This window comes from Accipiter gentilis, chromosome 14 (assembly GCF_929443795.1).
Source record: "Accipiter gentilis chromosome 14, bAccGen1.1, whole genome shotgun sequence".
NCBI classification, from domain to species: domain Eukaryota; kingdom Metazoa; phylum Chordata; class Aves; order Accipitriformes; family Accipitridae; genus Astur; species Astur gentilis.
Genome location: NC_064893.1, coordinates 15,672,653 through 15,686,076, shown reverse-complemented (window position 1 = coordinate 15,686,076; position 13,424 = coordinate 15,672,653). Strand labels below are relative to the sequence as shown.

Sequence of the window (13,424 nt, the reverse complement as noted above, 5' to 3'; positions counted from 1 at the left end):
ACTAGCACAGAAGAATTGTGCAACAACAAAGCCTATTTTGACAACCTTTTTGTGACAGACTCAAAAAGCCATTGATTTTGCATGTGTGTTTCATATTAACTCCCACTTTTATGAAGAACACTGTACTGTATGCAGTGGGAAAAAAACTACAGAGAAAATCTGGTATAGGATTAGAAAAATAAAGTCTCAGAAGGTCTTTTTATAGCCATCTCATTTCTCTAGAGCAAAATGACATATAATAAGACAATTCTAGATGGATCCTCATCTAAATTCTCAAAAACCTCTACAATCTGTGTAGATTAAGCTACACCTGTAGTTCAGAAAAGAACAGTTTCAAATATTTAACACTTGGCCACCAATCAAATTCAATTGCTTAGCCAATCAGAAACTGACCACTGTTCCCTTCATCACTACCTTCCAAAATACAAAGTGGGTTACACCTACAGATTTAGGTCCAAAAAAAATAGTTGGAAAAAGTGCTTGCTATCTGCTGGAACACAGTAACTATATTCAAGCAAATAATTTTGGCTTTACTATGCATTACTCCCATAAAGCAAGAGAAAGATTACTTATATAATACTGTCAGCAAGTGCTCTACAGTCCTTTGCACTGCTGCCCAGATCTGCACACTGGAGATCTGGGCTTCTGCAACATCTTTTAGTGTATCCAACAAAAGCTATCCCCAAAACCAGTGTTCTATATTAAAGGAGTCAACTCACACACAGTAAGATGCCTTCCCATCCTATGCTGCAATTAATTTTCAAGCATCTATCAGCTGATACCTTAAAACACTTCTGTATTTCATTGCAGGCCAAGTTTTTATATGGATAATTGGGCTAAGAAATTATACTGGTCTATGCTGCCATATCAGATAGGCAGCACATACATGACCACTGAAGCTTCTGGAGCTATGACTACAGCTTCCCATTCCCCACCTGCAGCTAATTCTACCAAGGAACAAAGCAGCAGGATTCTAACTAACAAAAATAAATAGCTGCCTCAGGAAGGACTTTTCTTGGACCACTTCCAATGCACACACCTCCATTTCTAGGCCAAGAAATATGCATCAATCATATGACCATGGAACTGTGACCAAAGTATGTTTATCAAAATAAATACAAATTCATCTAGAAGGCTTACATTACCAGAAATTCAGAGTTCCCTTCCATTTTCTCTAAAGAAAAACCTAGTTAACAGTAATGTGTCACTGTTCTTCCTCATACCCTACAAGAGCCTGCCTATCCTCTTCTTACCATGGGCTCACTGACATTGAGATACTTTTACAATTATTTTTATTAATTTTTTTACAATTATTTGTTATTAATTTATTATTAATTTTTTATTACAATTATTAATGCAATTGCTACTGAATCATGCTGTGTCTAATCAATAGTAAAATTAATGAATGTACACATAATCAATGTGTAATTCAATCAATACACATTTAATCTTAAGTATATATACAGTATATTGTCTTTTCCACTTGAAATATTACATGCACCTGCTCAGGAACTGCAGCTTTATTGATGAGATAAGGATATTAGAGCATGTTGTCCAAGGGACACTTCAAAACCCACATTACAGACCCGAATGCTATCAGTGATTGACGAATCTGTACTGTGAACAAAACCATGTAAGAGTGCTCATGAACACAGATGAGATCTATAGTGTGCCATGCCCTGACCAGAGATCTATCCAAAGCCGTATCATCTCAGGATTCCCAGCATCAAAAAGGACATAGGATTTTATACCTTGCTATCACCTTTTCTGAGTTAATAGTGATCTGCCTTGCAAGCGTTTGTGCCTTTCTTTTTGGAATTCCAAAAGGATCAGCACTTCCCTCACCCGCTGTAAGAATTAGCTTCCATTTTTTAATCTACCTTCCCTGCACTAAAAAAAAAAAAAAAAAAAAAAAAAAAGATAGCATTCAACAACATAATAAAAAGGTGTTTCACCAAATATGAAACATATTGAAACTTACAAGCTTGCCATTTTCTGTATGATCAAACTGTATGTGACATATACTGAAAGGTTTAGAAAGCTCAGATACTACTAAACATGTTTTTGTCCAGTTCTGTACAATTTGGAGCCAGGATGCTGGGTGCAGAGGGGTAATGACAGATAAATCAACTACTGTAGACATATGTGCACACAAGTAACAATAAAATACCAAGCGCTTATCTCTTCTGCACTGTCTGGCATCCCAAAAGCACATGGGGCTAGAGATCAACTAGATGCCAATGGGCATAGAGGCCTGAATCTCCATGTGTGTGCACATGGACTTTGGAAACAGTTCCCACTAGACAAAGACTCTTGGCTATGAAAGGTATCTTTAAGGAAAAGGCTCTAACCAGGGTGGAAGTAAGCCTCTTTTCTGTCAGTTCCATCAGATATGAAGCATCAGTGCAAAGTCATCTCCTACTCATTTAGGACATGGTGGCTAGAGGTTTTGGAGATCCAGATCTTTAACTATCCTATTGTCCATCTTCAAACTATTTAAATAGGTCACTGCTCAGCATCATGCCTGTGATTCCACAGAGTCACTTTCTAACAACAATCTTAAAAATATCTGTTCCACTAGATGTTTCTGCCATCTTTGCCTCCCCATTTGTCTAGAAGGCAAGGTGCTCCTAGAACCTCAATACAGGTCCCAGTCACAGAAGAGTGACCAAGTGATGACAAGACACAGCAAAAAGCCAAGCATATAAAAAAAAGGCATTAGGCACGCTCAATAGTTACAGTAAGTCCTAGACCAAGTGCACATCTAGAAGCAAACCCCGGATGCACAGCAGGATTCCAAAAGTGGAGGCAGGGCAGAGAAGAGCACGCAAAGAGCCCTTAGACCATTCTAGAACAAGCAATACCCAACATGGTTGTGATTATCATGCAACTTCTGCCGTGAAATTCCACCAGATTTTACCAGGAATTTAATCTCCAGAGAAATTCACTGGTTATGCTAACAGAAGAAGCAGGCAGAAGTAGCTGAGTGGGGTGAATACAGATTTAATAAAATAAATAAAAATCAGTGCAATCACGTTCACAAACTATAAATGCAGACAAGCTACAAACTTACCTTAAGTAAATTCCATTTTTTAATGTCTTATTCTTGGCTTTTGAACTGTTTTATCTTTATTTTAATGATGTGCGTAAAATTGGAAGTTATATTCAGGAAGGCTTCATCTATACAGGCTGCACTGATATAGTTGTGTGTACAACATATGTGATTAAATCACGAAGACTGATTAATTCCTGTATTCTCAACTAGCAACTTCTCTAATGAGCCTCAAAACCCTGTAAATTTAGATATGAAAAATATTTGAATACTGTAACTGACCAATAAACCCCTATAACAGAAGGCTCAGAGGAGATGGGCAAGCATGATATGCCCATGAAGCTCAGGAAATAAAGTAAGGTGTGACTAACCACAGCTGTTGCAAAGAGGCTAACTTTACCTCAGCACAATGGGGACTGGAGGGCGGCCTTTGCTTTGGATAAACAACTGTATCAGTTGAATGGATCAACTGGTGGTGTGTTTCTCCCCGATTCCATCAAAAGAATGTGAATGCCTGAGTTAGCCAGACCAGCGTTGGAGGGATGCATACATGGCTCAGCCCAACTGATGAAATGAACAACCAACAAAACTTCAGAGAGCAACAGGCTTGAGCTTGTTTCAACCCATGTATTCCTTTCCAGTGACTGGAGATGCCCAGCATCATGACAGTAAGCATATTACAGAGACTGGTAACGGGAATCACATTGGTATTACAGCTGAACTGTGTATTGCAATTTCTATATTTTGGTATGTGTAACTTACAAAATATACCGAAAACATAGTACAAATATGTCATTCTGCTAAATTGGAAATCCCATATCAAATATCTTCAAATACACACATTTTCTATTAAACATTACACGCTCCATATGTGGATTATCTAAAAGAACCTGATCAGAGAGTATTATACTCTGACAAATACCTTTATGGGAAATAATGCTGCTTTCTTAGAGCAACAAGTGCCAACACTCATTCAACACAAACATCCATGACCAATTTGCAAAAAGGGTATTTTACTTGCCACTGCAAACAGCTGTCCCTTCTCAACCCCAAAAGGTTGAGGTCTGCAGACTAATAAGCCACTTGTTTTCTACCAGGCACTGTTTGTTCAGGATAAGAAATACTTTTTGAAGGCTTTGAAGTTACTGTCTACTATCTTCATTTGAATGGACTCCTTTGGAAAAGTGTGATGATTTTTCATTTCTGGGGAAAGAGCTGCAGCAGCCCTGTATTCTAATACTCAAATAAATTTGTTCCCACTCAACAGTATTTTAGTTTAAACATTTTACCAGGAGTCCCCACATCAAAGTAAGTGCACACAGAAAAGTTCTGTCTCTAAAAAAGCAAAAAGGAAAGAGAAACACTTAGTTTGCATTAATGAGTTATCCTTGCAGACTAATTTCTATCCTGGGAGGTCACATAGTTTCAGACCTTTGCTATTGTGTGTTATTTTGTAAGACTTTACAGAAATGGGGCGATAATCAACCTAGCACAGACACTACCTGATAACCAAAGAAATATAAACTATAAATACCCAATTTATGAGAACAACCTGCTAAGCCACCCTGTAAGCCTGAAAAAAACTGCCTTGTGTTCAAGTACTATTTCAGCAGTGCTTAGGACTTTCACTATGGCCAACAACCAGCCATAATGCAGAACTGTGCTCCTTGGTACACAACACTTCTGCATTTCTGACCAACTAAGAAACAGAAATCTGAATACTGGCACCAACCATCTTAAATCTCAAGGTCTGCTCAATCTTAAAAGTTGTAAAATATTTAAGAGACCTATCCCAAATACCATTTACTTCAGACAGTGTAATAAAGATGAAGATGTTCCATTTAACATCCAACTTATTAATTCTATAGTAGTCTATAAAGCTCAAGAACTATTTTCACATACTAGAAATATCTTCTAAAAAAACATTTCTCCGAGTAACACATCTTACTCCTTCAGGATGCTTCACCATGTCTTTAATTTAAAAAATAGAAAGGAAAGTAGGACATCTAGTTCAACTGAGGCTACCAGCAATTTTCTGTAATCATAGTATATTCCATGTGGTTATCTTGCAAGCCTTGTGAATGACAACTGCCAGCTCTCTAGCTAGAGAAGGTATTTCACAAAAATGATACCTTAACCTGACTGCAGTGTTGTACACTGTAGGAGTAACAAAAATCCACCTCACCTTCCTTTAGCTCATTTATGTAGTATACAGTTGGAAGTTAAGAATGCCAAACATTCAAACCTCATATTCAGTCACTACAAAACATGAAAAACATTTAGAGTATTTCTGTATACTCTGGAGGATGTACTATGATGAATTTAAAGCCTGGTTGCTGAAAGCCTTGAGGTGGCATCAGAGTTACCAAAAATGCATTGACAAACACATCAGATCAATCTGTATCTTATTGGGCAAAACATTCAGCTTTGATTCTTCCTGTTAAAAAAACCTCCTTGAACACTGGAAAAGTCTGCTTGAACATTTCATATATTTGTCACTACTTATTAATCAGAAGAACAAAAGATACAGAATCCTAAGCACACACTAAAATGATCAAATCAACACTAGTGCCTTGATAAAAGCAAAATTTATGTATAATAGCACTGGATCAGTTCAGAAACCATCACCCAAGGAAGACAGCACCGGTAGCCATATCTCACTTCACTCCAAATAAAATATTCCTCTGCTTAAATCCTGATTCACACAAAGCCTTTTAGAAGTTGAAGGCCAAAAAACTTTGGGTCTAGATATCAGTCATTTGTTTTGCCAAAGAGTTGCTAACTTTCTAGAAGAGAACATTTAAGCTTCGAAATAAGATCATATGGCTCCTCTCCAACAGTCTGCTTCTATCTCATAACACCTTGAAATGTTGAGCTTCTCAAAATGAAGGATGGCACTTGAACAGCAAACACCAATAAAGAACTTTAGCACGCTGTGATATACTACTATATATCCACAACAAGTTCAGGCTTTAGTTGCCATATAATTGTATTAAGCAAAAATACCAGTAGAAATACTTGCTCAGTATTTTTTGTTAAAATGAAGCTCCAAGACCCAATCATTGATAATATCCTTGACAGCTACGCAGTTACTTCATAAAGTGACAAAATAAAATTCTACTTGAAAAAAAATCCCAAACTTACTGTTTACAACAGTTCTCAGAACCAAGCTAGTGTCAGTGTCAATTTAAATGCAAACATAACTCACTGCATAATTACACCACTTATGGTAATAAACTTTCTTATAATTAGTATCAAGAAAGCAGCAACACTATTGACCAAGCTTTTTTTTATGAATTACGTATACAGAAAAAAGTGCTGTAGAAAATTTATGACTTAAAAATATTTTTAAAGACTTCGTAAAAGACTCTATAGGCTGCATCTGCTAACCCATTATCCATTTTATCCCTTCTAATTGTTTAGAGTAGAACTTTTACAAAACAAATAACTAGAAACAGATGCTTGTCCCAAATTTATACCTTAATTATTGTATTTTATTTTCCTTCTCTTCCCCGCATTGTAACTGTATCATTCCTCCTGGCTTCTACAAACCATACTGCAAATGCTAATTTTATCACTCAGTGTCAATTAGGTATCACCCAAACTCTTTCACAAACTCAAAAGCAGGTCTCACAGCTAAAATCTACTTACTAACTTATTCGACTCCTACAAAATTCCACCATGGTCTGAACTGAAGCCATGATTACATAAAGAACTGAGTCAAGATAATGGTCTGCTTACACTAATAGGAGAAGGTCTCACTTCTTTGTCCCTCACTGTTTTCTACATTAACTGTACACTCCGTGAGCCCATTCAACTTACTAACTCAACAGAAAGCTGTCCAACAGGGGGGCAAGGGGAAAGAAGGGTTTGGGCTAACCTTCTGTCAAAGCTGGCTTGCCAAGCCAGACAAACTCAACAACCATGACAGCCAACACAACACTTACAGCTGAAACACAGCTCAGAGTAGATCTTTCAGCAGTAACGTGACCATTTCATTCAGTCCTATAGAAGAGCATCCCAGGATCACCACATACTTGCCACTCTTCACCAAAAAAGCAAGTAAAAATGTATTTCTCTTATTAAATTAGCTACCCTAAGAATTGTCTGCATTTCCCTTACACTACTGGTTTTCCTGACTCACTAAGAAAAGATTTTGCCATAGACTCTCCACACAAAGCTAGCAAAATAACTAAACATACATTCTGAGACATCTGGACTCCAGTAGACTCCATGTTAAACCACTTCTACATTATTATAGATTAACATTTCTGATTTATCTGCAGGGGAAAAAAAAGGGTAAAGGAAAGACTGAAACTAATGCTCCATCAACCAGTCAACAGATTAAAAGATGACACTGACTGTTCAATTAAAAAGGAAATCTACGTTTCTAATGCAAGACAAGTGCTATTTTAACTTAGCAGTTATTTAAGTTATCAAAGCACTGTTAATAAAATAGGAAGGTATCTACTAGAACTGGTCTTTAGTGAAGACTCTCCACTTACTAAAAAAGAAAAAAAAATATCTCTTCTCTCACCTTATCCTCCAAGTTAAACAGAGATGTGACTTTTTCACCAACATAAGTGTAAATAATTGGGTTCTAATTTTCTGCAAGCTGCGGATGGTAAGAAACAGTAATCAATGAATACCAAAATTCTTGTTTCACCTATTAGTTTAGTAAATCATCTACATGTCAAAAGGACCATGAACTGCTGTGATAACACCAACTCCATTTTAGAATTTCTAACATTTTCCATAACAAATTTCATTCTGATTATTTTGGCTATTACTTTCATGAACAACTGATGATGCCACTCTGGAACAATTTAAATTGTTTCCAAGTCACTGCTGCCGCAGGCATCCCTTCCCCCTCTGCTGTCAATTGCATGTACACATACTCCACCCCTTCATCAGTCCTTACAGCTGCATAATCTATCATGAGCTATTCCAGGGTGCTAACTCACTGCCCCCAAAAACCAAGTTCTATTCACTGATCTTCAATCTGTTAGTTTAACAGCTAAGTCTATTTTCACCATTTAAGAAAAACACCCATGAAAATCATTAGAAAATTCAACTGCACTTCAAGCACACGACAAACAAAAACAATTCACATCACATAATCCCGAGATGACACGAACTAAAGCATCTTTTCTCAAAGAAAAAACAAATTATTGACTTATATCTCACTATTCATCCAATTATCAAAATTATCCTGAAATTACTACTGACAGACTATAGGCTGAAGTTAACAGTCATCTTTGAAGATTAGCTGAAATAAACTAGGACTCAAAACAATGGAGATTAAGGAGGATTTCAGAATCACCACATGATGTTTTTATTACTTACAGTGAGTCTGGTCTGAGTTTTTGTACCAACCTTCTACACAATTTTGGGAAAATCTTTTTGGTTTACAGGTGAGAAAATGTTACTCTGAGCTCTTCTGTTAGGCACAAATGCTGCAGAAGGCCTTGGTAACAAAACAGTACTCCTATTTAACAATTTGTATTTGTAATCATAGTCTGACCTCAGAGCTGAGAGGCTCAAAGTTGATGTAACCTAAACTGTATTCTTTATTTTTCTACTAAAAGGCAGTCTTCTACAAGACTATCCTCAGTAGGACAAAGAACCTGTCACAATCTAAAAGATCGTGATAAAAGAAAGAAAAAAAAAAAAAATCAACCTACGGCTACAGAAAATTACTTAAAACAGCCCAAAGGCATCAATGGAGAGATCAAAAAATTACAAAGCCTCGTTTGCACTCAGTTCTGTTCTGTCTATGCAAGTTCTCTTAACTGCCTACAGTTTAAGAAAAAGCTCTGTTTATGGAAATAAGTCACAAAATTCTATCTTTTCAAACAGAAATACAAACATTATTCCTCTAAGTCATAGTTATATTGAGCTAAGCAGAAGTCTTCCTCTGATGGGAAATTCTCTCCTCCCCATTACCAAGAGATACATGAATATTTGCAGAAGTTTAGTCATCCCAACACAAGACAGGAACCACAAAGCCTTGGGACAAAACATTAACTAGCTTAGAGTAAACATACAGTACTGCTTAGGAATACTGAATTAACACAGGAAAATATCAGTTTTCCAAACCATCTTATCACTTCCTAATCTTGAATATTCATCCAAATACAGGGGAAAAAAAATCTGCCATCTGTTGCTCAATATCCAAACTAAAGAAACCTTTCAAACACAAACTTGCAAAACAAACGAAAAAAAGTTTCAAGTTATTCTAACGGCAATCTTTGTTCTACAAGATTACAAAGATTCTTCAACTGTCTCCTGAAGAAAGTACATTAAGGATCCTCTCAAGAGTGCTGAAAAGTTCCAGTATGAAAGCTGCTAGTGTCTAGCTGTCTCAAAATGCCAAACGGATAGAAAAAAGAAGGGCTCAGAAGCACCAAGAACACCAAAACAGGCAGTAGTAGATATATGTGCCTGTTTGGAGACTCAATTATGAGACTGGCAAGGGCAGGGGGAGGGGAGTGGAAACAAAACAAATGTTAAGAGAACCACCTCAGTCTTTTTATTCATACTGAAGTTTAGCTTTCCTCCTACCCGCAGAAGCCTACTCCATTTTGAAAGCCCTCAATAAACCATAGCATTTATTTTTACCTTTGAAATATGCGTCTGATCATCTTTTATTTTTCCCCTAGAGCTTTTTTTATGCTACTTCTATCATACAATTGTTACGAGTTTTTAAACATAATTTATATGTTCCATAAGAAACTTAAGAAATGCCATCTTTGTGCTACCAGCATTCAGAAAAATTAGAATGGGCCACGCTATCACATGCAACTTTATTATAAACTACATCTGTGATACACTGTTTATTTGGTAATAGAACTAAAAGGCATTATTAGTCTTCCTGCCATTTTGGTTTTGGCACACAAATGTCATACAGCTGCTTTTTCTCCCCGCTCTAAGTGTACTTCTATACAATGGTATTATGTCCACTTTGCTTCCCCCACCCCCAGTACTGCCCATTCAAAAACTTTTACTTGCAACACAGTGACCGAAATATAAAGGCATTGACACTACTTCTATCAGCTACCTAGCCTCACAAAACAAAGATCAATCTAATAGAGATGCTCCCCCACACTCCAAAATTCCTTCTACCTAACAAGTTCTATGCTCTTTATTACAAATATTCAGTTGGAAGACATGATCAACAGAATTAAGAAAATTCTAACATTATTTTAAAGTTAGAAAAGAGTTCTGAAATGCCAGATTATAACAACCTACATAGTTTTCAACATAGACTGGACTTCACAATTACTATAACTTTCCAGCCATGGAAGACAACCGTATTTCAAAACAGAATATCCAACCACAGAAAATAATTTAGTCTATCCCACAAACTCAATCCAGTTCTTTATTTGTGTCAAACTAATAAAAAAGCACCTCTCTTTTCAGGACGGGGTAGGAGGGAAAGGAGCTCCTATCTCTCACGTAACAACCTATAGCAAAGGAAATCCAGAAGCTACCTAAAAAAAAAAAAGAAAAAATCCATCTAATAGCTTCAAAGAATTGATGACATAACAGGGGGGAAGAGGGGAGAATCAACACTTCTTTTCTTACATATATAATAACAAAAATAATACATTTCAGGGATTTTCAACATGCAGAGTCAAAAAGAAAGAAAAAAAAAAAACAACAAAAAAACCCCAGTGAAGCTCACAGTCACCATCACCAGTGCAAAGTGGCCTTCAAGCTTCCTAGAGCATAAACTGAAGATCAACATGGAAAAACTGAACTAACTCCCTGGATTAAGTAATTTCCAAACTAGACAAGAAGGAAAAGGCATAATAGTGCAAATTCTTTCAGTACATAGAGTTTACAACTTCATACCAGATCTTTCAAGTGGAAGAACTCAAAACTTCAGTGCCAAGAGAGCAAAGTTAAGTCATTTTTAAGAACACAAAGTATACACAAAAATATTTCAACACAAAATGCAATTAATGCTTCTCAATTTCACACTGAAAGATAAAATTTAACAAAATCATATAATCCAAGCAAATACCAAGCAACTAATGCTCAGAAGCCCCTATCTAAATAGATTTCTATTCCAAACACATAGAGCACTAAAACATGCAACAGATGTTTTGAATATCTGTCAAGAGAGAATAAAATCTATCTGATAATTAGTTCAACAAGCAGTAGTACAAATAAAGAAAAACAATAGTTCTACAATTCTTAAGCTACAAAATGCAGATCAAAACTCCTACCACGATATTAATACACAAGAGCAACCCTGCAAACCCCTGGAACGGTAAAACATACACACGCACCAGTAGGAGTGGTCACCAAATTGCATGCAAAAATCCTCTTAGCTCCAATGAAGTCAGTGACTCTGATGAGACCTTTACCTTCATTTTCCATCGAAACTGTACTTGAGTCGATAGTTACAAAAGTCTTTAGCAACAGCAGCACTGGAGCAGGAGCTGAAAGGTGAAGAGACAGATGCCCCAAGATCCCAGGCAATCACACTGCTCCCTTGGCCCCCACCTGCAGCAACATCTGCAAGAGACACTAGTGCTAAAAGAAGGAGGAAAAAAAAAAAAACCCAACAAAAAACCCCCACACCACAAAACCAAACAAACCCCAAAAACCCCACACCCAGTAGCCGAACCCCACAGGTTTCCACCACCTTTCCACTCACGCCAGCGCGGAGCGGCACACGCACACGGGGAGCCTGCAGAGCTGTCAGAGGCCACCAAGGATGAAAATTAGTTGCCCAGCAGCTACAGGAACGCAGAGCAGCAGCAGCGCCGCCGCCTTCCCCTCGCCACAAGCGCCTCGAACAGACTCGTCCCATCCGGGGAGGGGCTCCGCACAGAATGACCGCCCCGCACCTAAAAATAAACCCTCACCCCAATTAATCCCCCCCGCCGCCCTGCTCGCATCCCGTCTCCTCAGCGCCAGGCGGAAGGGGAGCAGCAAGGAAAGCGGCGGCCCCCTGAAGCGCGGCAACCCCCGCCCCGGCTCCCTCAGCCGCCCCGGCTCCCTCGGCCGCCCCGGCCCCGCCCGCTAACCCTGTGGCGCACGCCGCCGCGGCAAGCGGGGCGGTGGTGGCGTGGAGGGGGAAAGAGGTGCAAGCGGCAGCTCCCTCACCGCTGCCGCCTCGCCTCGCCTCGCCGCGCCTCTCACCTCCGTGGTTGGGGGCAGCAACGCCGGCAGCACAGCCTCATTCCCCGCTCCGCTCACTTCCGCGGGGGAGGGGAGAGGCAGCGGACGGGGCGGGGCGCAGCAGCGGAAGGGCGGGCGGATTCTTCCCCCCCCCCCCCCCCGACCCTCAGCGCCTGCGCCCCAACACTGAGGCGCCCGGTGATGGGGGGGGGGGGAAGCGCCTCAGCATCCCCCGACCTGGCACTGGTGGCGCGGGCGTAGCGGCCTTCAGCGACGGCCCGGGGCGAGTTTCGCAGGCTGCCGGGGCCCCGCCCCAGCGCAGCGAGCCACGAAAATAAACGCGTTTAAACGCCCCGGACGCTACTGGGAGTTCTGGAGGAGCCCCCGGCGTGGTGGCGTGTCCGCCCCGGCGGCGAGGTCTCCTCGCCTCCCTGCCCGGGCAGAAAAAGCACGTTACCGTGAGGAAGATGGAGCCGCGAGCAGCGTTGGGCAGTCGGAGAAGTCATTGGCCCCGCCGGCCTCTGTGCCAGGACTGGGAGCCAAAGGCGGCCCTCCGGGCCTGCGCCCTGGGCTGGTTGTGGGAAAACAATCCTGTAATGCCCGCTCGCTTCAGAGGTCGTCTTTGCTGCAGTCCGTGCTGTGTGTCTCCGGAGAAGTACCTGTATGGAAATAAGCCTCACACACATGGGGTAGCCACAATTTTTACACCCAAACTCAATTTGTAGTAGTGTTAGTTTTGGATCACCAGACAAATTATCGTGTTCTTTCCAATGTTCGCAAAAAAAAAAAAAAAAATAGCAAGACTCCATACAAAATTGTGACTACTTTTAAAAAGCTGGTTTTAGCTACCAGTCATGTAACCACCAACCCTTACCACTAGTTAAGTACTGGGGGGGGGGGGGGGGGGGGGGGAAATGCTTTACCAATTCAATTATGTTTATTTAGACACTAAAAGGATGGTATTTGGAACTACAGTGTTCCAATGCTGAGCTCCAAGGCTCAGGAAGTTGTTAAAAGTAATTTTCACTGATGATACAATAAATTTTACATTTAAGGTATGATGCACAGCATAGTAAGAACAAAATACCTTTTGACTTTGAAGGTCAAAATCTAATGGAGACATGCTAATTGTAGGCTTTACCCCCCATTTCTAAAGGAGCATGACAACATGGTCCAAGAAATACAATTGCATTGACATCTCATGATTAACAACCTGTCACCTTGGCTCTTTTTTTCT

At 39.7% G+C, this 13,424-nt stretch overlaps 1 protein-coding gene across 16 annotated transcripts in view; it reads right to left on the bottom strand.

Moving 5' to 3' along the window:
- Positions 1-12,342, bottom strand: part of ATP2C1 (ATPase secretory pathway Ca2+ transporting 1) — a 52,731-nt gene extending 40,389 nt beyond the window's left edge. For 6 of the 16 annotated variants that reach the window (XM_049816308.1, XM_049816309.1, XM_049816293.1 and 3 more), the window contains exons 1-2: positions 12,209-12,342; positions 11,428-11,578 (exon numbers count right to left, since the gene is read on the bottom strand). In XM_049816308.1, the coding sequence (XP_049672265.1) occupies positions 11,428-11,433 (6 nt within the window). In that variant the 5' untranslated portion in view covers positions 11,434-11,578; positions 12,209-12,342. The other 10 variants (XM_049816302.1, XM_049816303.1, XM_049816295.1 and 7 more) reach the window with 10 other exon arrangements.
- Positions 12,343-13,424: the final 1,082 nt, after the last annotated feature.